At 35.9% G+C, this 25,220-nt stretch overlaps 1 protein-coding gene across 1 annotated transcript in view; it reads left to right on the forward strand.

Annotated features, from left to right (window-relative positions):
- Positions 1-25,220, forward strand: part of LOC145979603 (tenascin-N-like) — a 121,273-nt gene that overhangs the window by 1,618 nt on the left and 94,435 nt on the right. Inside the window, exon 2 of the mRNA XM_083112569.1 lies at positions 5,915-6,170. Coding sequence (XP_082968695.1) covers positions 5,915-6,170 — 256 coding nt within the window. The remainder of the gene's footprint in view (positions 1-5,914; positions 6,171-25,220) is intronic.

A 25,220-nucleotide genomic window follows, 5' to 3' on the forward strand; every position in this document is an offset into this window, starting at 1 on the left:
TTTATGCACAGTAAGGCTAATCGGTACTGGACCTACAGTTTAAAGTGGAATCCGAACCACTATGTGCCTCCGCTGGGTATCAAACCCGGGACCCCTTGATTACAAGGCAACGACGCTACCACTGCACCATCGGGGAGGCCAATTAACACAGCATGCATTTAAATATATAAAGATCACAAAATAATTCACAAGGAACATATTCAGAGGATGTCAATATGTGAACAAAATAGACAAAAGCATAAGAAGATTTGTTTGCCAGAATGAAAAATGAAAAACAATAATCGATGGATTGTCATGAAATTAACGGAATTTAAATATCAGCAAATGTTTTTAAGAAAGCCCCACAACTAGGAAAGCCAAGTTTCAGTAGTAAAGAGGAAACTTATGTAGAAATTATAGTGCTGTAGATAATGAGAGAGTTTTTGTGAGTCTTGCTATCATTAGACGTAATAGTGTCCATTGTAAATTAGTAAGATTTTCTAGTTAAATTTGATAAGTAGATGTGTAAGTAACATTTTGTTGCAAATATTTCCAAAGTGAATGTTAATGCAGAAGAAATGTAATTGTGAATTTCATTTCTGATATTTTAAATTTTTGGTGTGTAAAATTTTGTACAATGAATTATAAAATATAGTGTACAAAATTACTCTCAATGTGCTACTTACTCAGCTCGTCATTTTAGGGAAGTGTTGCAAAGAGTCAAGAATTCAAATCTTTCAACTCTTCTGAAAAATTTAGTTTCTGTAGTTATGTAATTTATTGCATACATGAGCAATATGTTAAATCAGTAAAAGCTTTGATTGTGTTTTTCATTGGTAATTTTATTACAGTATACTAAAAATTTCACTAGAAATATATTCTAGAAACTGGGGATGGGACAGATTAATCAGTACCCTATTGGGATCAGCTGATATAGCGTATTGTTGTATCGGTTTATCAGTATAATTACCGATTATTTTACCGATTTTATATATATATACTCGCGTACTTTCGACGTGGCCTGTGGCCACGTCTCGTGCGCTCGCCGAGGTGGTTCGCTTATTTGGAAAGTTTTGAACGTAAATTTATGTGTGTATGCGCTGTAATATGTACAAATAATCAAAATATTATTGGTTTCTTTCTTTATAATAAGCTGGGTAAGTAATAACAGTTTCAGGATAGTTAGTTAGATGTTTTATGTAAACGAATTCAATAGCGACACTAAATTGGAAAAGTAACATTTTACTTCTGTAGTCAGTTTTACATTTTTAAACATAATTGAAATAAAGAAATGTTTTCCTTCATTCTTCGCAAATTTCTATCTCTCCTCTGCAATGAATTCTGATGCTCACATTTTAAAATTCGAAAACTCTAATACTGTGCACAAAGTGGACTTAAAACACCAAATCAATCAATCAATCAATCAATCGAAAACTTTAGCATAATTCCCTTACAGTAGCATTCGGGGTGAAAATAAACTATCTTTAAGTTCCCTAGCAATGTCCGTTTCCATGGTGAACAACAAGCACGGCAAGCTCTAAGGAATTGCATGTCATTATACCCCCTAAACATTTAGTTGAAACAAGCACGATGCAGATATTTACGCATTGAGTATAACAATATATACGTAATTGTATCTGGGCTGAAACTTCTTATTATGTAGATGTCACCCTTGTTTCAGGCACCTTTTCAAAACCAGGAGTTGATTCATCTGTGTGTTACTTATCTGTGAGAAATATAATGTAGCTGGACAATTAAGAATTGAAGGAAACAATGTGTGCAAAAGAAATGCCCGTGGCAACGGTTGCTAAGGACGTGAGAAAAGGGCATTTTCACCCTTAAGGAAGGGCCGATTGAGAGATTTTTGAATTTTCTCGGCCTTTTGGGACGATTTCATGGGGGGTCGTAATCAGGCATTTTTCGCCTCCGGGGCTTCCTTCATGGAGAACATTTATGTCAGTGAGTGAGTGAGTGGTGGGATTGGGGCTTTATATATATTGGATAAATTTAAAACTTAATGCAATATTGTGCCATTTTGTTATATTTTTTATGGATATAAACATATAATCTCTATTCTATAATTTTTTTTTGCATTGCAAAAGTTTGGTTTATCTTGTAATTTACATTTATTAAGAACATCAGTGAACCACTTGAAATTTTATATCGGATCAATAGAATATTGGTTATTGATTCCCAGCCAAAATTGATTCAGCTTTACAAAACCTTACAGCAGGCATACAAACGTCTTACCTCCACTACTCTATTAGAATCCCCCAGGTATACAGTTATCATGGTCTATCCTGTGAGGGTATGATCCTCCTGTACTGTAAAAATATTACCGACGGAAATGGCAACAAACTTATAACTATTGCTACAAACAGTTGTATAATAAATTTCATTATCGCTTTCACCAATATCTCATCCAATAGCAACAGGCAGATTGGGAGTTCTCTTGGATATCAATGCAGGATAGTAGATTCTGGCAATTATTAACAAACTATCTGTGACAATCCACTGCCTATCCTCTCCAGCATCCAAATGGCATTGTCTACACACAAGAGGAGAATGCTGAACTGTTCTCCACACATCTAGAGGACCAATTCCACACACCAGATCAACTGCATAATGACAATTATATCCAGAATATTTAACATTGACTGGAACAACTACATCATGAACCACTCACAACTTATCCACTTCTCATAACCCCCAAGGAGGTCAATGCTATTATAAATCTCCTCCGACCCAGTAAGATATCTGGCTTCAATGCTATTACCATGTTACAACTGAAGAAGTACCCTAGATTACTAAGTTTTCTAGCAAAAATCTTCAATTCTATTATCCATCAAGTTAGAAACTGGCAAAAATAATCCTTTTACCAAAACCAGGGAAGAACACTTTTCTGCCACAGAATTATACACCTATAAGCCTGCTGAGCCATGTCAGTAAAATCTTTGAACACATACTACTCAGTCGATTGCAAGCTGTGGTGGATGAAAAAGGTTTGTTACTGTATCACCAATTCGATTTCACAAAAAAACACAATACTACTACGAAACTGATCCAAGTAGTGGAGTATGTTACAGGGAGGCAGGGGGGGGGGTGGCCCCCTCTGGAAAATGAAAGTCAGCAAAAAATTATATATTTCACACATATAATTTCATTTCAGTCACAATAATATGTGTTAATTATTACATGAATATGATAAATTCATATTTAAGCAATGTTTTTTTGAGGGAACAACACTATTATTGGGGAAAATGTGCCTCGTTTGCCCTGCCCGCCCTGGAAAAAATACCTTCCTTGCCCCTTCCTAAAAAAATTATGCGGATCCATGTACACTAGGAGTATTTCTCGACTCCGACAAAGCCTTTCATCAAATTTGGCATTCTGGATTAGTTGTGAAATTAGCTGAATTGGGAGTTCCTATTCATTTGGTGCAATTATTGAATCAGTATCTACAAAATATACAATTTCAGGTTCAATTATTGAATCAGTATCTACAAAATATACAATTTCAGGTGCAATTTTTAAGGGGTCAATCTATCTTTAAGATCATACATACTGGTGTTCCTCAGAGAGCTGTTCTATCTCAACTTCTATTTGCTTTATATACCAGTGATATACCTGTCACTCATAAATGCATGTTAGGTACCTATGCAGATGATGTTGCCATCTTTACAAATAGCCCTTTACAAGAACTATGCTACAGCAGGATGAGACAACAACTATTAGAGTTGGAAGATTGGTCTACTCACTGGAGCATCAAGTACAATTCATTCAAGAGTGTGGTGGTTTTATTTACATGTTGACACAGACAACCACAGAAGACTATGACTCCAGGGATCTTCTATACCAGACAAGCCTTCTACAACATATCTAGGAGTGGTTTTGGACCGAATACTAAATTTTCATAAATACATCTCAACTGTGACAGCAAAAACACTAACCCAGGTTGGACATCTGTACCAAGTTTTCTGAAATCCTATCTTGCGACTGAAGACTCGCTTGCATGTGTATAAGATGATGGCACATCCCACACTCCTGTATGCAGCAGCAGCTTGGGGTTATCTCAGACCTTCGATCATAAGGATTAATGTCACCCAACTTATTACTGGACATAACCAAAATACCCGCCTTACACAAATCCATGAGCACCTTGAACTCGATTTTGTTCAACCTGCTATATATGCCATGTGTTACAACTTCTGGGCTCAGATACAACAGCATCCAAACTCAACCACAGGCCCAGATGTCCCACTCCATGACCTGAAATTTTGAACAAATCTAAATTCAAGGACATGCTAATGTATTATTATGTTATGTGTTACTTTTACTCCCTGTTTATGAGTACTTCCAAAGTAGTTTTGAATGGAGTAGATTAGTGTTCCTTGATAGTGCAGCTATAAAAGCACAGGTTGTGATTTTGTTGTTACTTTACATATTCTTGTCATTATTACTTTTCTATGTGGTTACTTTATGTTTAACCCTCCGTCATCTGCATCCTCATTGCATCACAAATGTCCCATGCACGGCACTCAGTGCCACCTCATTAAAACCAACTTTATTTACGTGACTTATTGATGCACTAACACTTACTGCAAACAGGCAAAATATACATGAATGCAAACATGTCCATTTCGGACATTTTTATTAGCTATTAAGAGAAAAGTAAAAAAAAAAAAAAAAATGAAAGAGTCTCATAGAATTACAAGCTTAGACATTTGAAGCAAATGCACCAAAATATTATTAAAAAATTATTAAAACTTTGCCATATAATAAAGGACACTAAAAAGCAACTCACCATTCACAAAATTGTCAAAGTTTTTTCCAAAAAATTTCAACCTATTTTTTAAAAAATTGAAATCCTACAACTTATATGGGCTTAGAAAGCAACTATTTGTTCCAAAATTCTCAGACAAAATCTTACTGATTCACAGAAAAATCAATCAAATGTAGAAAACACACCTAGAAGAAACTTGCAAAATATTTTTAAAATGTTCACATCTCAATTTGTTTCTCATACTCTTAAGAGGTAAACGTAAACTGACTCAAATAGAAGGAACCGAATGTTGTCACTTTTCAATATCATAATTTTGACAACTCTGACATTTCATATTGGTACTACAATGGTTTCTGCATACAAATAATATGCATTCCAAACAACGTACTGTAGTTTAACTCTTCTTGCTTCCACAAATGCTGGCGTGCTGTGATTTAAGGCATGAAACATTCTCGTGCACCGTACTGAGTGCCGCCAAAGAGGACCAGTCGCTTCAGAGGCATGTAAGCAACTGAAAGAATGACAGAAAAAAGGTGCCAACATCTCTATGATTTCAAGGGAATAGTGAAGATAAATTACCTAGTGCTTTCCCGACCATTATTGCACTGGTAAAGAAAATAATTCAAAATTTTAAAAAAAGGTGGCACCCAGGGCAGCCGTGCACATTATAGAGGGCTAATATGTCTTTAAGGTGATGTACAAATTAATGTAGTTTCTGATTAGAACTTTTCATCAATGCACTGCACTATTGTATGCCTTGAAAAATAATAGTGATTATTTTCTGCCTCCCTCAATGCAAAATGATAACAAGGAACTCAGTAATTTCAAATTAGTGCATATAAATTAACTATTGTCCAATCTCAGCTGACAGTCGACTCAGGTTATAGCAAGAGCAATGTTGTACAACACTACTTTGTAAGAACGTGATAGGAAGTCAAGTGCCCAACGGTCCCGATACTTACAAAAAAAACTGTCAATAAAGCATTGGCATTTTTTATCGATATCAGTAAATATTGTATAGATACTTTATCGGTACAGTCCAAAATTTCATATCAGCCCATCCCTACTAGAAACTAAAAACACCTTTATATTTTTGCCCTCACTAGTTCGTTCATAAACAATGACAATTGTGTTATTTTGGTTCACTTTTAGAAGATGATACGAGGTGTAATAGAACTGTCAGTGGATCCAGTGGCATTTTAATGTCTCCTAACCATCCTGGAAACTACGACAACAAACTCAATTATTGGGTGAGAATATTGGGGTCACAAGGAACACGGATACTTATAAAGTTTTCAACATTAGTTACTGAAGATCATGACAACTGTGAATATGACTATGTAGGCCTAATCAATGGGGATTCAGGACGAGAGGAAAAACACTGTGGATCATATTCGAACATGGATGCGTAAGTAACCTTCAATTTAACTAAAACAAGGAAGACCTTATAGATACATGTAAAAATCAAAATATCTTTGTAATTGCTAATCCTCTTTCTTCTTATCTTCATCTCTTTATGCTGACAGAAATATATGAAAGTGTCCTTCCTATAATGTGATATTATTATATTTTCCTGGTGGTTTTCATTTACTTGCCTGCTGAATGTACAAAGTGACAAGAAAATTTTAGTCAAAGTTGTACAACTAAGGTGTGAAATCATCATAAATTTATATCACTTTTCATTATTTACAGTGGTAAGAAAATATAACATAATTTAACTCTTCAAATTCAAGATGCCATCCAATGTAAGGCAAACAGATGTGTAACTGGACCCCCAATTTTTCGTTCCTGGTTTGTACATTTTCCTGCATTATATTTTCAATCTGAATGTTCCCAACATAGCAAAATGTTATAAAATTTTCCTCCATTTTAAGTTTTATCAGCTTGGTCCCCTGAAAATTATATAATCGAGGTTACACTGAACATACCACTAATACCAGCACTTAATTAGAACAATACTGTATGGTATTACGTATATTTACTGTTAACAAGAATACCATAATAAAATTTGTTTAAGTTCCAGTATTTGGGTAAAGTACAAGGTGTGGCTAGAAAGAAACCGGACTGTTGCTGCAAAATCTTTTATTGGTTATTTCGTACAATACGAACATTATCCCCTTCAAAGTACTCCCCTGTACTATTGATACACCACTCCATACGAATCTTCCATTGCTCTAAGCTGTGCTGGAAATCATTTTCTGAAACCATGTTCATGACCTCCGTCGCTTTTCTTTTCACAGATCCTATGGTCGTAAATCTGGTTCCTTTCAGTGCTAATTTGACCTTTGGGAATAAAAAAAGTCACATGGAGATATATCAGGTGAATAGGGTGGCTGTTCTAACACTGGGATCCCATGATTGGCCAAAAAGCATTGACTCACAATGCCTTGTGGGCAGCAGCATTTTCCTGATGAAGAATCCATTACTTGCTTTTCCACAAATCAGGTCGTCGTCTTCTTACTCGCTCACAAAGGGTCGAATTAATTCACCGACATTTGCATGTTTGATTCCGTTTCTGACGTGCAAGGCCGTCTAGGATGCAAGTCATCGGCAGTCACTTCTTGTCCCTCTTTAAACCTTTGAAACCCCTCAAACACTTGCTTGCATGATAAACACTCATCTCCGTGCACTTCCTTCAACAAACCATAAGTTTCTGTGACGGATTTTCCCGAGTTTCATAAGAAACTTCACATTGATACGCTGTTCCACTTTCACACTTTATGGTTCACTTCGTCCACAAGCTCCAGCGGAACTGACTGCCATGCACCCTGGGCAATCACACAGGATATCACGTTATACACTCATGCACCGCTTGAGCTTGACGCGCTTGCCCTTTGTCGACAACAATATCAATTCGGTTTTTTTTCTAGCCACACCTCGTATGAAGAAAAAACTTGATTATTGAAATTGGTAAGAAATCCTCCATTCTATATTACACTAATGCCATGGCATATTTCTACATATATACTCGAATTCAAGATCCTATCAAATCCAAGGTGCACCTACATTTTCAACATAAAAAACCTGAAAAAAAGATGCACCTTTCTACTTATACACATCAAGTTTAAAAATTTCGAGAAATGTATTTAATATTAAAATATAGGCTCCCCAATGACATAGTGGTAACTTGGTTGTCTTGTAATCAAGTGGTCCAAGGTTTGATACCTGGTGGAGATACATAGTGGGTTGAATTCCACTTCAAACTGTAGGTTCAATCACGGTTAGCCTTTCTGTGCATAAAGTAGACTTAGAACAAAAACTCAAACTCATTATGCACTCAGTTCGTAAACTCACCATGATCCCAAATGATCTGAAGGAAGGTTATATTATATCTTGAATGGTCGTATCCTAATATGCTCAAGTACCAAATATCGGAGCATTCATCAGCCTTTCCTGTTTTTTAAGTCCTATGAAGTGAGCATGTCTGCCCAGCCAGTGAATTTTTGAACACAGAATCCAGGGCAGTGATGAAGTTTTTGCTCCTCCAGGGCAAGTCTCCAAAGGAGATCCATGGGAAAATGGGCAACAGCCTGCAGGATGCTGCTCCTTCATATGCTGCTGTGCAAAGGCGTATCCAGGGGTTGGGTCCAAGGAGGCTGCCCCCCCCCCCCAAAATTATTTCATCTTTTGAAAATTTTCAGCATATTTTGCGATGAGACACTGATGTAGGATATATAGAAAATCTCTGTGTGCACGGTTTGTGGCTTCTGACAATAACATCCACTAAAGTTTCACACACCAGAAACATATGTAGGGTGGTTCAGATGGCTCCCAGAAATCCTGCAAATATTTAAATTAAATAGTGTATAATGCTAATTAATTTTACTTCCTTAGCAGGATTAGACATATTGTGTAACAAGTTGTAATGTACTGAGAAATTCATCTTCATCCCCACACTTTTTCAACTATATTTGGTGGCTTCTGATAAATTGATGAGCCCCTCCTGAATTAAATTTCTGACTATGGTCCTGCTGGGTAGTAATATGTCAGCTGAAAATCTGACTTCAGTTCTTCTTGAGGAGTGTCACAAACTTGCCGTTGACATGAAACAAATTCATAGGCCTAATGTTACGATGGTGCAAGTAATAGGAGTGGCAGATTTAATGGTATGCATTCATGAATAAAACAACAGTACCGAAAAGAAATGTGTTTGCACTGTGGCAGTCATATGAAAAATTTAGGCCTGACTACAGCCATGTTTAATTCACTGTGATAAAGTGTTTTGGTACAGTATGTGAAGTTCTGTTTTGTATTTTAGAATAATACATGCAATGTTGAAGTACTCTAAAAACAATGTATTGCATTATGTACCAAACAGTAAAGAAAAAGGAACTATTGTTAGTTAGGTGTAACTGCCTGAGTGAATCATCACAAGCAAGTGAACTTCTAGCTGCAGTTGAAAAGGGGACTTCCTTAATTGCACTATTTATCTGTGAAATGCTTTTCAGTTTTACTATGCAGTTGCCAAAGTATTTAGAGAGCCTTCATCACGATTAAGCATCTGCTCTTATGAATGAGATGTCACAGAACAGATTCAGAGCCTAATATTTCAAACTGCTTCTGAAAGGTGTCAACAGAAATTCAATTCTGAAATCGCTATTCTAAGAATAACAAAACACCAAACAAAATGAGATAACCATCCTCGTACTATTGTAGAGGACTATTTCCACAGGAAAGTTTACATTCCTTCTACAAATGACTTAATAAGTAGCTAATCTGACAAACAATATTCATGACATATTGTCATCATTCAAAATTCTCCTGCCAAGAAATTCTCCCCAGCATGTAGATAAATTAGAAATCAAGTAAAGTGTTCAGTAAAGCTGTGTTCAGTAAAGCTTTTAAAGCTAATAAAAGTAGATTAAATAATTTATGGGGCTTATGGCATGATGGGATGGAGGGGGGATGATGTGCCATTGACCTTGGGGAAGGGCACCCCGGTTGGACCCCCTCCAAATTGTATTTCTGGATATGCTCCTGCTGCTGTGAACAAGTGGGTGGCACAGTTTATATGTGCTGAATCACATCTAAACTTACACTGAAAATTCTTCTGAGTGACTCTAGATTAATAATCTTTGGAATGAAAGCTTTGTCCTATGGTAAACTTATACACCTTCCACAGATGCACCACCAAATCCTTACTCATTGGAGTTGAACTCTTAAAAAAAAAGTGATAATCTTACTTGGCTTTTACTGAATTTATGTAGTATATGACAATTGTTCCTTTTTTAAAGTTTCTTTATTAGTCATGGAGCTAGCTCCACTTTCGTGTGCACTGAAATGTACCCTCAGTTTGACTTCAGAGACTTTTAATAGGTGGTCCTAGTATGCAGAAGAAAATGATCACAAAACTCGATTTTTGATATCTTAGCCGCCATATTGGATTCAACATAGCTGAATTCATATTTGTTAATTGCTTGTTTCTCTGCTCTTTAAAACTGATTTTTATTTTTGTTTTTTTGCTTGAATTGTCAAAATAAGACTTTCAATTGGTATTCTCACCATTTTTCGGTAAAATCAGTGATAATGCTAGAAATTTGAAAAAATAAATGATGTAGAAAATTTACAGTAACATGTGTGTTTTATGGGAGAAATTTTCCTGTTATGCAAGATTATCTGCCTTCTTAGACTAGATAAATCATTGTTGTCTGAATTTATGCTCGGTTGAGGCACTACAGGGTGCCTCAAAAGTAGTACATTCTGATTACAGATCTTGGCCATTTCAGTGGTATTGATGATGAAATTGACTGCTTTCAGTTCATATGCAAGGGATATGTCAATGCAAATGAAAATGTATATTGTATACCAGGGTGCCCAATCTATGGCCTGTGGGCTGCCTGGGTACATGGTTGGCTCTTATATGGCCCGCCTTAATATTTATTATATTTTGAGGCATTAATTTAGTGTAAATACGATGTAATATAGAAAGCCACTAATTGCTCAAGTAGCTACTTGCCTTTTATTTATTCAAATGAATATACAACTGCAACCTTACACGTAGTAGTACACCCTGGACTTCATTTTGCAGACTAACAAAGCTCTGGCATCTGGACCCTTGGCCAGTATAATCCTATATGGGACTTGTGTTGTGTGCTTGTCCATGTGTGTTTGTGATTGTCCCATCCTCTTTTTTTATCTTATCACCACTTATCCTCATCTTCACAATTAGCCAGAAGTGCCAGAAACGTGAAGTATAATAAACTAAATCAATCAATCAATTGAGATGAAACTAGGATTTACTGATGAAAATGTAAATGGCAGTGTCCTTTGGGTTTGGCAAGATCAACTACTCACGATGGGATATGTCGTATGTGTGACGCTTATTGCGTAAATAGTCTGTATGGTTTATAAGATCTTTGAAGTTGTCAAGATGTTGTTAAAAAGAGATTGTGTTTGGTCTTGTATAAATTGAGTTCATTATAGTTTGTTGAATGGAATTTTGTGATCAATTAAATATTGTTGAATTATGAGTGCTTATCATTGACAATATATTCGACACCTTGAGTGCGATCTGCGTGTGTTCCAAATACACAACAGATGTATTAAATGGCGACGAGGAAAATATTTAACGGCGTAATACAGATTTAGGTGAGTTTTGTCTATGATTAATTGGATTTAATCGTTGCGGTAGGCATAATGTCGTACGTGCCAGGATTTGACAAATATGATCCAGATGAAGGAACCATTAACTCTTATTTGGAAAGATATGATAATTATTGCCGAGTTTTCAACATATCTGAGGAAAGCAAAGTTCCTAGATTCATATCTGTAATTGGCGCCAAACCTTATGAAGTGTTACGCGAGTTGTTCTCTCCAATACTAGCAGAGAAGAAATCGTTCAAAGAAATTTATGATAGGCTCATTTCTTATTACAATCCAAGTAGTAATTTTATAGTGCAACGCCTAAAGTTAAGAAAATGTACGCAATTGGATGTGGAGAAGGTTGAAGATTTTACAAGAAGGCTCCGAAAGATAGGTGAAGCATGTGGATATGGTGAGTTTTTACCTATTGCATTGTTTGACACGTTCGTGAGCGGTTTAAGGTCTGACGTTATTAGGAAGAAAATAATAGCAGAAAATATCATGGAATTCCAGAAAGCTTTTGAGTTAGCTAGACAAATGGAAAAACTCGAGTGTGATATGAAGGATTATTACCGTGAAGTGAACTTAAAAGGCACAATGAATAATATTAAGTGCAAGGGCAATGACAGAAGATTTCATGAAGCGAATAACGTTTCACGTAAAAATGAGATTGATTCCAAATTTAGCAATCATCAAAGTAATCTTCATTGTCAAGGTAATAATTCAAAATCATATAAATCAAAGTCCAAAGTGCAAGGGCATTATGAAGGAAGTTTTTGTTCGTTTTGTGGGAAGCAAGGCCATAATTATTTGAAATGTTATAAAAGGATTAACATTGAACGTAGAAAATCCACAAATTATGAACTCAATAACAAATTTGTTACTCATACAACTGAGTTAGAATCCGCACCTAACTCTGAAGCTAGTCCAACAAACACAGCTGCAAATCAAGATTTATTTATTGCCACTATTTTTACGCATTCTAATGATGCACAAATCAACTTTAATAGTAAAGTTGATAAAGAAGAAATCGTAAATCATGCATCCAAACTTCAATCATCACAACATGTGGTCAACGATTCGGAAAATGATATAAAAGTGTGTAAAAGGGAACTAGATTCCAACATTAACCAGCGTACATATTTAATAGATATTAATGTACATGGTCATGAAGCCAAGTTTGAGATTGACACTGGATCCTATGCATCTGTAGCTAGTAAAGATTTTTATCAAAAGTTTTTGCATAATGTACAAATGTCTGAACCTAACTGTACATTGAAAGATGCTGATAATAATGTGATACCTTTACTGGGAAAAGTTAATGTGAATGTTGCGTGGAGAAATCAGTTCTATCGTCTAGATTTGTACATAATTAACTGTCATTTAGAATATCCGCTTTTAGGAAGAAGTTGGATTCAAATTATGATACCCAAGTTACATTGTGAGTTGATTGAAATGTGTGCAAGGGGAACTTGTTCTCCGCAATCTGATGTTATTGCACACAATGTCACAGAAAATAATGCAATGAACTCTGATGTTCGTAATGTCAAGCATATATTAAATAAATGTGACAATTGTATAAAAACTAATAATGTACAAGGGATCGTTGATATTATAAAGGAAGAATTTCATTCTACATTTGATGGCGATTTAAGCTTGCCTATAAAAGATTTTAGAGCTGATATTCCATTAAAACCTGACGCAACTCCAATTTTTAAGAGATTTTACAATGTACCTTATGGAATTAAAGATAAAGTAAAATCAGAATTGGATAAATTGGTAGAAAATGGCATTTATGAAAAAGTCAATACTAGTGAATGGGCCAGTCCGATGGTTGTCATTAAAAAGAAAAATGGAGATTTGCGCATTTGTTGTGATCTAAAAAGTACATTGAACAAATATGTAGAAAATGCTTCTTATCCCCTACCACTGTTAGAGGATATTTTCCAGAAAGTTAGAGGAAATGCCGTATTTGTTAGTTTGGATTTACAAAAAGCTTATTGGCAAATAGCTTTAAGTGAAAAAGCAAAAAGGTTGCTTGTAATGAACACGCCATGGGGATTATTACAACACACAAGATTGCCGTTTGGAGTTAAAATTTCGTCTCAAATATTTCAGAGAGTAATTGAACAAATATTGCAAGGTCTGCATTATGTAATTCCATATCAAGACGATATTCTAATTTGTGGATCTGGACTGAATGAAACGGTTAGCAGATGTATTGAGGTCATGCACAGGTTAACACAATATAACGTGAAGGTTAATTTGGAAAAGTGCAAGTTCTTTAAATCATCCATTCAATACTTAGGATATGAACTTTCTGCGGAAGGAATTAAACCTTGCCAGTGCAAGATTGAAGCATTGCTTAATTGTCCACGTCCGCATGACGTGAAGGAATTGAAGTCGTTTTTGGGAGGCATTATTTTTTTTCGAAGGTGCATTCCAAATATGGCTATACTGATTCCAGCCTTGTACAATTTATTAAAGAAGAATGTGCATTGGAATTGGAGTGATGACTGTGAAAGTCAGTACAAAAAGGTTAAAGAAGCACTGAAGTCATCCGAAACTTTAACTCCGTTTGATCTTAGCAAGGATACAGTAATCATATGTGACGCTTCGAGCTATGGACTAGGAGCTCAGATGTGCCATAGAATTAATGGGGAATTGAAAACAATAGAATGTGCATCTACTACTCTTTCGCAACATGAAATGGCTTATCCTCATCATGAAAAGGAAGCTCTTTCAATTATATTTGCCGTGAAGAGATTTAGAAAATATATTTATGGAAAGCAATTTCAAATATGGACTGATTCACTACCCGCCAAACAACTACTTCAATATGCAAAGGCTATACCCATTATGGCTTCATCCAGGATTCAACGTTGGTGTTTGTTCTTGGCTAATTATGAATATGAAATTGTGTACAAGAAGAATGTTGAAGTAGCGGATCTGTTGTCGAGGTTGCCATTGCAAGGGGAAACAGTTGATATCGACGGGATTCAGTTTGTAAATACAATCAAGCTCACGGATCGTCTGAAAGATGTCTTCCGAACTTTGCAAGAACAAGATGTGATGTTGAAACAGGTCAAAAGGTACGTTATGGAAGGTTGGCCAGAATCTAAGATTAAGGATCCAAATATAGATGCAAGTGATTTCGAAGCGCTGAGAAGAAGAAGAAATGAACTACAATGTGAAGAAGATATATTGCTGTGGAGTTCTAGAGTTATTGTACCTAATTCAATGAGGCAGCAAGTTTTGGAGAAAGCTCATGAGAATCACAATGGCATAGTAAAACTGAAGTTACTATTACGTGAAAGATATTGGTGGTTTGGCATAGACAAATGTATTGAGGATCACGTAAAATCGTGTAACGTTTGTAATGCTGTAAAACCCGACACCAAAAAGAAAGATTACTATAATTGGAAGGTAGTAACTAAGCCGTGAGAGAGAGCACACATGGATTTCTTCTATTTTCAAGGAAAAGTGTTGCTTCTCGTTGTTGACGCATTTACTAAATGGCCAGAATGTGAGGTTGTATCTTCTACATCATTCAGGGATGTAAAAGGATTTACGTCGAGACTAAGTTCAAGGTATAACCAGCCATACACCTTAGTTACGGATAATGGTCCTCCCTTCCAATCTGCAGAATTCAAGAAATATTGTGAAGATCAAGGGATTGCTTTAATGCATTCACCAGCTTATCATCCGGCTAGTAATGGACAAGTTGAGAGACACGTACAAATTATAAAAAGTGCTCTGAGATGTAAATTGTACGAAACTAGAAGAGATGACAAGCATTTTGATTTAAATCATGCTTTGCTAGATGTGCTACAGTATCCGAATGGCTCCAAACACCGTTAATTTGAAATCTCCTGCTGAAATGATGTATGCATTTGAGCAGAGACCGAAAGATGATATAGATCGAGTACAGAATATTCCTGATAAAAACAAACGTGAGGATACCAGAGGAGGTATCAAAGTTTGGGTGAAACTTGCCAACCGAGATTCCTGTGGTGCATCCTATGTGCAAGGTGAAGTTGTCCGGAGAGCAGGGACATATACTTGGTATATTAAAGTTGGTAAAGATGTTAAGTTAGTGCATGGGAACCAAATAAAATGGAGAAATGTGATAGAAAATGAAAGAGGATATCATAATGCTAGTGATGAAACAGGCGATAAGAATAATGACGCATCTTCAGAAGTCCACGAAGGAAGATATTTAGATGCGAATGATACGTTTAAGGATTACGAGAGAGGAGACAATCATGAAGTGGTGGAAGAATCTGCAAGAGGGAACATAGATTTAGATAGACGTGATTCAGCAGAGTCAAGAGTGTTAAGGAGAAGTCAGAGGCAAAGAAAACCACCTGACAGATTGGATTTGAGTGATTATGGTTAAAAGAAGTAAAACAAATAAAACCAAAATTTTGCTAATGCAAAATTTCATCGACGCGGGGGAATGTCGTATGTGTGACGCTTATTGCGTAAATAGTCTGTATGGTTTATAAGACCTTTGAAGTTGTCAAGATGTTGTTAAAAAGAGATTGTGTTTGGTCTTGTATAAATTGAGTTCATTATAGTTTGTTGAATGGAATTTTGTGATCAATTAAATATTGTTGAATTATGAGTGCTTATCATTGACAATATATTCGACACCTTGAGTGCGATCTGCGTGTGTTCCAAATACACAACAGGATAGTTTGTTCAAGATTGTTTCAAGCTAGCTGAAAACTCCTCTGGATTATACCAGAGGTTGGATGGTATTTTTGTCATCACTTCAGGTAGACACTTTAATAGTGTGTCCACGAATGAGAATAAGTTGCTAAACTACTGTACTATAGACTCTTAAGAGTAATGGAAAAGTTTTCGGCATTACCAGAAGGAAAGAGGCAGCAGCAAAACACAATCTTCTCTGCATCCTTTGAAACAAATATGCAAGCTAGTCAAAAACGATGAGTATTCCATGATAAATTTTCCACGTCTACCACCTCTGAAGATGGTAACAACTTGAAGATGATGGTAGTATAAGGGGGTGTGATTGTTTTTGTTTTAAATTCGTTTAAGTTTGTTTTAAAGGTTAACTTTAAATATATAATATATCAAAAACAGCAAAAACAAAAGAGAGAGCCACGCTTTACGCGGCCACACGCAGACCCTATCCCATGTGTGGTGTTCCGTATAATAGCAGATATCCCTTGAGATACCTGTTAAGCAACAGACGAACTTTAGCCTAAATTTAATAAGCAGTAACCAGAGGAGGGCTTGGTAGGCTTATGATTCACCTCAATGATAGAAGGTCAGACACCTTTGAACGACATATTTATTCATAAAAAACACCGCTTGTGGCATAGCTAGCACCAAACACAAGCATTTCACTGTACATAACACACAAAAAAGATATACCAAAGATTCTGTACTTACATACCAGCCGTTTTCACATTATAATTTTCATACCTGGGGCCACACACACAATATTTCACCCTTCAAAGCCACATCCCGACACATGGGTAATTTTGGGGTACACCACACTAAAAACTAGAGATTCACTGCTTCCTTGGTGTAACAAAGGCTTTGGGGGAGTGATGGATGTGTTTGCCTGGCTTTTCTTGCATGGATGGCTGAGAACAACTTGGATATTTGCTGATATCCTATGGATGCTGTTATAGCGTCAGTTCTGCCGACCATGTGGTCTGGCTTTCCACTTTGGAAGAGAGACACAAAAACTTGCTATATTGCTGAGATTTTCACTGGGATCATTAAATGCTGTTTTGGACACAATATCCCACTTGGTCACACACACTTAGGCCAGAGTTTACTATAACTGGACCTTAGATCCCTGTTTCCCTTATGCATCCTTTGTTGCTGGCACAGGCGGCCATTAACACACTGGATTCTGCCAGCAACTTCACAGGTGACCTGCTCACAGGTGGGTCTGGAATACAAGTGAGCTTGAATAGCAAGCTCAGAACACAATAGGCCATCTGAAAGTCTCCTCTGTGACGTCACAGCCTTGAAGGCTTCTCATTGGCCAGCTGGAGTCCTTTGAGATCTTTTCTTGTCTGTAGGAGAAGTGCCACTTTCTCCCACCAGATGGCAGAGTTATCAATTGCTTAAAAAGTGTAAACAAAAGTGTTTTTTCACCTTTTCTGGCTTAATTATGCCAGATAATTGCAAATGAATTTACTTTTAGTAAATTAGGCATTATTTTACCTATGGGTGAGTGTTATCTTTGATTTTCAATAAAGGATAAAAGATTTAATAAACATGTGAGTTGGAGCACATGGTTTTTGTTATTCAAGATGGCTACTGTCAGCCTAAAAATTGTTGATTCTTTATAAATAAGGCACATCTACCCCTCCCATGAGTGACAACTGGTTGGTAAACATTACCCATGATTCTAATGGGGGGGGGGGGTTATAAGTCTCTGGGAAAATAGCTCTCACAAGCTTTCTCTGATGCTAACCTGATGGCCTTGTACTTAGGTTGGTCTGTGGTTATTTGTGTGTTGGCATGTATGCCCAATGCTGATTGGTCATAGTAGACTACATTATTCAGGATGGGAATCCACTTAACCTATGCAACAAAGAACAAGACAGTATCCTTCATAACATGATCAGAAAGAAATAATTCCCACCAGAAGATAGTGCTGTAGTTTTCTCTATTTCCTTTATATATATAAACAATTAATGAACCCCCATCAGAAAACAGAAGAAAATCAAGAAAGGTCGTCAGCTGTTTATTGGCATGCAAGCAGAGAGCGTGAGTGCACAGAAGTACATTGAGATAGCTAGAGAAAGTGGGGTGTTTAATTGAAAATCTATTTTCATACGAACTAATGCAAACATATTTTTTGGTGAGTAGAAAAGAAAGTTTCAAGAAAAGTGGAAGCCGGCCTTCACCTGAACTTGAAATGTTCTTAGTAAGCCATCTCCAAAGATCTTCCAGCATCGGAATTAAATACTACAGTAGTAGTTGATTTTGTAGCTCAAGCTAGAAAGGCAATAAAATAAATCTTGGAACCTTTTGGAATATTGATGCATAATGTACGCAGACTTTGATTTTGATCTTGAAATCAAAATAAGCATTAAATGAACTGAATGACAATGCAGAGGAAAAGCTGGTTCAATGGACCTAGGAGTTCCTAATGATAAAACACCATTGGTAGTAAGCCTAGAAGGAAACTTATGGTCATCCACATTGAAAAAACAGCAAATGCAAGAGTTCTTCATTTCATGGGTTCAGAACAGAAACTGATGTGAGAATTATGCTGGCCTGTCTTCATTGAAGATGTTCACCCTAATTAGGAATTCAAGTGTGTGGTTTGACAAAACATGTTTTGTATGAGCAGCCTGATTTGAAGTGCTACCATGAAGAGGCTTATACAGTCATTTCACATATTCATCATATGGTTTCCACTGATCCTGATATGCTGGTGGCTCATGTCTGTTACTTACACAAGTCCCTAGGGCTTGAGGAGATGTGGATGCACTGGGGATCAGGTGAAATCCAGAGGGCTGTTCCATTGTACACTTTTATGCAGAATGTATCAGCGTATGTCGCCTCTTTACTCCCAGCTATTCATGTACTGTGAGGATGCGATACTGTAAGTTAATTCTTAACAAAACATACAGCTCTAAAGCTGCTATAACCTCATTAATATTAATTGACTATTTTGGTGTCAGCCCCTTGAGTGAAAACATGAAAGCAAATGTTCAGCAACATCATCAGTAGCATCAGAAAAAGTTGTTGAATGGAAATTTCATGCCAAATTCTGCTTCTCTCAGACTGCCAGTGCCATAGAAGGATTAATACTTTGTCGGCTCAAGAGATACTTCATACTATGGACTATGGATATATGGAAATTTATGTTGAACTGATTCCTGAAATCACATCTACTGCAACACTTCCCCTGCAGTTTACAGGAGGAACAAGCAAACTCTTTGCATTCCAGGCCAGTAGTTACTTGAGCAATTATTAGCTTGCTACTTTACATCACATTTACTCTAAATTAATGCCTCAAAATATAATAAATATTACGGTGGGCCATATAAGAGGCAAACGTGTGGCCAGTACAGCTGCCGGGCCATAGATTGAGCACCCTTGCTTACAGTATATGTTCTAAACCCACATTTCCATTTGTGAATGAACTGAAAACAGTCGATTTCATCATCGCTACTAATGAAACAGCCAAGATTCAGAATCAGAACATACTACTTCAGGGCACCCTGTACCAAAAACGGCCTCACCCCATTGTAAATTCAGACAACAATGATTTATCTGATCTAAAAGCAAGAGAACCTTGCATAATAGGTAAATTTCTCCCATAAAGCATACATTAGCTACATTATTGTAAATTATCCACATAACTTCTATTTTTCAAATTTCTAGCATTATCATTGATTTTAACAAAAAAATGATGAGAATACCAATTGAAAGTCTTATTTAGGCATTTCAAACAAAAAAATAAATATTTAAATAGGTTGAGAAATATCCGAAAAACAAGCGATTTAAGAATATTAATTCCGCCATATTGAGTGAAATATTTTTTGCTTTTTTTTGTTGGAATTTTCAGTTAGAGGAGATTGAAGCCCACAAATGTATAACTTACAAATTATTTCATGTGTATTTTATGCAGAAATTTAATTTTAATTACTTCAAGAGAAGGTATATTGATCTATTTAATGCATATGTAATTTGAAAGGATGAACTAACTAAACTAACTCTCTAGCCTTTTTAAACCGGAAGGTTCATGGCTTCAGCAACACAGGTCTTCCATATGTCCCTATCCTGAGCAAGATCTATATACTCTTTTCTATCCCTACCGATTTCCTTTAGGTCCATCTCAACATTGTCCTTCCATCTAAGTCTTGGTCTTCCTACAGGTCTCTTACCATCAGGTTTCCAAACAAGAATCCTGTAAACTCCTCTTTCCTTTCCCATTCGTGCCACATGACCTGCCCTTCTAAGTTTTCTTTATTTAATTATTCTAATTATATCTGTACATGAATACAAATTATATAGTTCTAAATTATATAACCATCTCCACTTACCTGTCTCCTCATCTCTTTTAGATCCAGATATTTTCCTAAGGATCTTATTTTCAAATACTCTCAATTTATGTACCTCTTTCAATGTAAGGGACCAAGTTTCACACCCATATAATACTACAGGCAAAATTACTGTTTTGTACATTTTAACTTTTAGTTTCTTAGATATTAAACGAGAAGACAAAAGTTTATGAAGAGAAAAGTAACATGCATTTCCTGAATTAAGCCTACTTTTTATTTCCTCTTTAATATAATTTTCATTCGTTAATATTACTCCTAAGTACTTGAATTTGGAAACTGGTTCAAACAAGTTGTTATCAATAATTAGGTTTTGATTATTACCTAACACTTGTTTCAGCCTGTAAGCATATATTCAGTTTTCTCTTTGCTAACTTCCAAACCTATCTCTTTAGCAGTTTTGAAAAATATTTTAGCATTATTCTCAATTGTATTTATATCATCCCCTAATAAGCATACATCATCTGCATATGTTGACAACTGAGTCACACCATTTAATTTTAGTCCTTCGTTAGTTTCTTTTACCTTCCTTACAGCATATTCTAAGGCAAAATTAAAGAGCAATGGAGATATTGCATCTCCTTGTTTTAACCCATCATGAATTGTAAATTTGTTAGACACATTAATACCCACACGAATTTTACTTTCTGTTTCACTGGTGCATACTTTTATCATATTAACAAGCTTCTTAGGTATTCCAAACTCGACTAATATATTATATACGAGGGTCACTATTTATATTTTGAGCCTAACAATGAAAAATACAGGAATTTGGCATTGAAAACTGCTTTATTGTTTTTCGAAGTATTCTCCTTTATGGTCAATACAATTTTGCATTCGTTCGAACCATTTGTCAAAGCAGTTTTTCCAATCTTCTTGAGACACCTCCATAATATGGTTTTTGAACGCATCAACGGCGTCTTCCGCTGACGAAATTTTTTGACTGTTCATAAAGTCGGTTGTTAGACAAGATGTCTGACAGCTGGCATTGTCTTGATGAAGAATGATCCGACGGCGTTTGTTTGTTTTCCGTATTTGACCAAAGACCTCTGGCAAACAAATTGTTGTGTACCATTCAGAGTTGACCTCTAAAGGCACAGTTGCCACATGACCAGTTTTCCCGAAAAAACAGGCGACCATTTGTTTCGATGTGCTTCGAGTGCGAACAACTTTTGTTGGATTGGGTTCATCTTGAAACACCCATACAGTCGACTGCTGTTTACATTCTGGCTCATATGCATATATCCATGACTCGTCACCTGTTACAATTTTATATACGTCTTTTGAAGCACCACAATTGTATTTATTGAGCATTTGTTTGCACCAATTGACGCGAGCATCTTTTTGAGTTCTTGTCAAATTGTGTGGGATTCAACGAGAACATACCTTTCTCACAGCTAAATGATCATGTAATATTTTATATATGCTGGTGAAACTAATGCCTATGGTGTCCTCAATCTCACAGTATGTCACATGACGATCTTGCAGTATTAGGTTTTGCACAGCATCAATGTTTTCTTGAACAACAACTGATTTTGGACGACCTACGCGAATCTCGTCGATGAGCGAATGGCGGCCACGATTAAATTCGTTATACCAGCGTTTCACAGTGGCAAAGGATGGGGCTTCATCGCCAAATGTGGAAATAAGTTGATCGATGCACTCTTGTCTTGATAATCCATGTCGAAAATCGTAAAAAATCATCGCACGAAAATGTTCACGAGTTAATTCCATTTTATTGTTGTCGCGCAATCTCCAAGGCAACATAAACAACACAAATGAAGCTATTGACAAAACATTTGAATTACGTTATGGTCAATAATGCCAGACGATTTCGTGCAAACGTCAAATCGCGCCTAACTTCAATCAGTGTTGCCAAGATATAAATAGTGACCCTCGTAATTTATCTCTTTTGACCGAATCATATGCTTTTTTGAAATCAATGAACAGCTGATGGACATTTTGATTATATTTCCACTTTTTCTCAAGTGTCTGTCTGATGTGAAAAATTTATCCTCTAGTTGTTCTGTTACATTTAAATCCACATTGATAATCACCTATAATTTCATTAGCATATGGGGTTAGTCTTGTTAAAAGAATGTTAGATAATATTTTATATGTTCTTGAGAGTAGAGAAATTCCACGGTAATTATTGCAGTTCATTTTATCACCTTTTTTAAACACAGGGACAATTATGGATTCTTACCACTGTTTAGGGATTTCTTCTTTATTCCATATTAAACAAATTAATTTATGAATTTGACATATTAATGAATTTCCACCATATTTAATTAACTTAGCTGGTATTAAATCAATGCCAGGTGCTTTGTTATTCTGTAGCCTTTTAATAGCATCTTTAACTTCAGTCAAGTTAGGTTCTGGAATTAAAGGTTCTGCTGTGTGGACTTCATTTACTTCTGATTTATCTCCTACATGAACATTTAAAAGGTCATTATAGTAGATCTTTCATCTATTTAGAATATCACTTGGGTCTGCCAAAAAATCACCATCTTTATCTTTTATCAAGTTTACTTTAGGTTGGCACCCCTTTCTAAATTCATTTACACCTTTATACAAATCTCTGATATTTTTGTTTTTGCTGTTTGTTTCAATTTCGTTAATTTTGCTTTTCAAGTAAGCCCTTTTCTTACTTCTAAACGTGCAGTTAACTTCTCGCTTTATTCTATTATAATTGCTTAGATTTGTATCATCAGAGTTATTAAACCACCTGAGTCTAGCCTGATTTCTTACTTCTATTAGATTTTGACATTCATTATCAAACCATGGCTTACTTTTTCTTGGTTTATGGTATCCTATACTTTCTTTAGCTGCTGATTCTATTGCATTACGTATGTGCTCCCAATTCTTATTTACGTCTGTTTCATTTACATTTTCATCATCATTTAAATCCTGCAAAATATCAAATCTATTTGACAGTTTAATTTGGTAATCTTTCTTAATTCTTTCATCAGCAAATTTTTCTGTATTAAATTTTATAACTTTTAGATTTTGTTGCTTATGATTTATCACTGCGAGTATTTCTCTTAATTTAGCAATTACTAAATAATGGTCACTGGCACAGTCAGCACCTCTATGTAAATGAACGTCAATTATACTAGTATGCCTTCAGTTATCAATGACAATATGATCTATCTGATTATGAGTTTTACCATCTGGAGAAGACCAGGTATATTTATGAATATCTTTATGTTTAAAAGTGGTACTTTTCACAATTAAATTCTTTGAGGTTGCAAAAGTAATCAATCTTATACCATTATCATTAATTAATTCATGAAGACTTTTTTTACCAATCGTGGGTTTAAATGTCTCTTCTTTGCCAATCTTTGCATTACAGTCTCCTAACAGAATTTTCATATCATACTGAGAAAATTTATCAAAGCCCTGTTCTAAATCTGTATAAAAATCATCTTTAGTATTATCATCTTTATCTTCCGTTGGTGCATGTATGTTTATTAAAATAATTTTACACCACCTACCCTGTAAAATTGCAAATGATATCCTATCATTAATAAATTCTACTGTTTTAAGAGCCGAGATAATTCTATTATTTACGAAGAGGCCTGTTCCAAAATTATGATTTTCAGTACCACCATAGAAAAAAGTATAATTTTTAGTTTTACAATTCCCTTCTCCTGGCCACCTAACTTCCTGGACAGCTACTACATCTAATTTATACTTCACTATCTCATTAACTGTACACTGAAATGCCCCAGGCCGGTAAAGGCTCAGAACATTCCACCTGCCTAATTTAATATCCTTATTCCTAATGTAGATCTTATCTTTAGTCCAGGAACCTCCCAAAGTAGTCCCCGCCCGGAGATCCGAATGGGAGATTGTTTTACCTCCAGAATATTTTACCTTGGGAACATCCATGGCCTCATATTGCTGATTCTTGACATGTCATTTTACAGTGCAGAGTTGTCAGGTCAGGTCAACCCCCAATATGAATGGAGGACCGGACCTGTCATTGGTCAGCAGATCTCTCGGATCTAGCTGGGAGGATCACATTGTAGTCCACCAACCATACCGCATTTCTGCCGATTGTGTGACGCTCATAGAGCCATGATAGGACAGCTCTGTGAATCCCAACAGAGCAAAATGTTGACCATTTCACTCTGAGAAAGAATGAACACTAGTAAATTTTTAATTCCTAAGAATTATTGTTCCATTTGTGGTAAACTTACCAAAATCAGGAAGTACAGGACTAGTATTATTTGTGATTTAATCAACTGGCAGAGAATTCATTTTCTGCTGGTTTACATTAAACAAACAAATACAAATCTAATGCAAGCTGTAATTATCATTTCAATGTTGCTCATCTGGGTAAAGAAAGTTATATGACCGGGATTTTTGCTTCCATGATATGAATGTTCTATTGTTTTTATTCTAATTACACTAGGGAACAGCCATTTTGTATCCTGTTAGCTAGTATGTGTTCTTAACTAATGTCGGCATGCTGATTTCGGAGATGCCACTAATTTTTCTCCATCACGTACCATTTTCGAGATACGTGTGGTAATGTATGCACCGCTGAATTCTGCTTTTCTTGTAATCTGTCAACACTGCAAACGTTTTGCATGCCAAATCATCATGTATACCTTCAGTCGTGTCCTATGTGTTGGTATGTGATTTTTATTGTAACCCTGTCTGCTACAATAAAATATATTATTACATATCATAATAAATAAACATGCAGTTTACAGCGTTTGATTTGTGCAGTGACACAGTGGACTATGCTGTGATAAACTATGTCGACTGAAATAACCCCTTAGCTGTGTTTATCACCCTAA

Source organism: Lepisma saccharinum, chromosome 26 (assembly GCF_977018435.1).
Source record: "Lepisma saccharinum chromosome 26, izLepSacc3.1, whole genome shotgun sequence".
Taxonomy (NCBI): Eukaryota; Metazoa; Arthropoda; class Insecta; order Zygentoma; family Lepismatidae; genus Lepisma; species Lepisma saccharinum.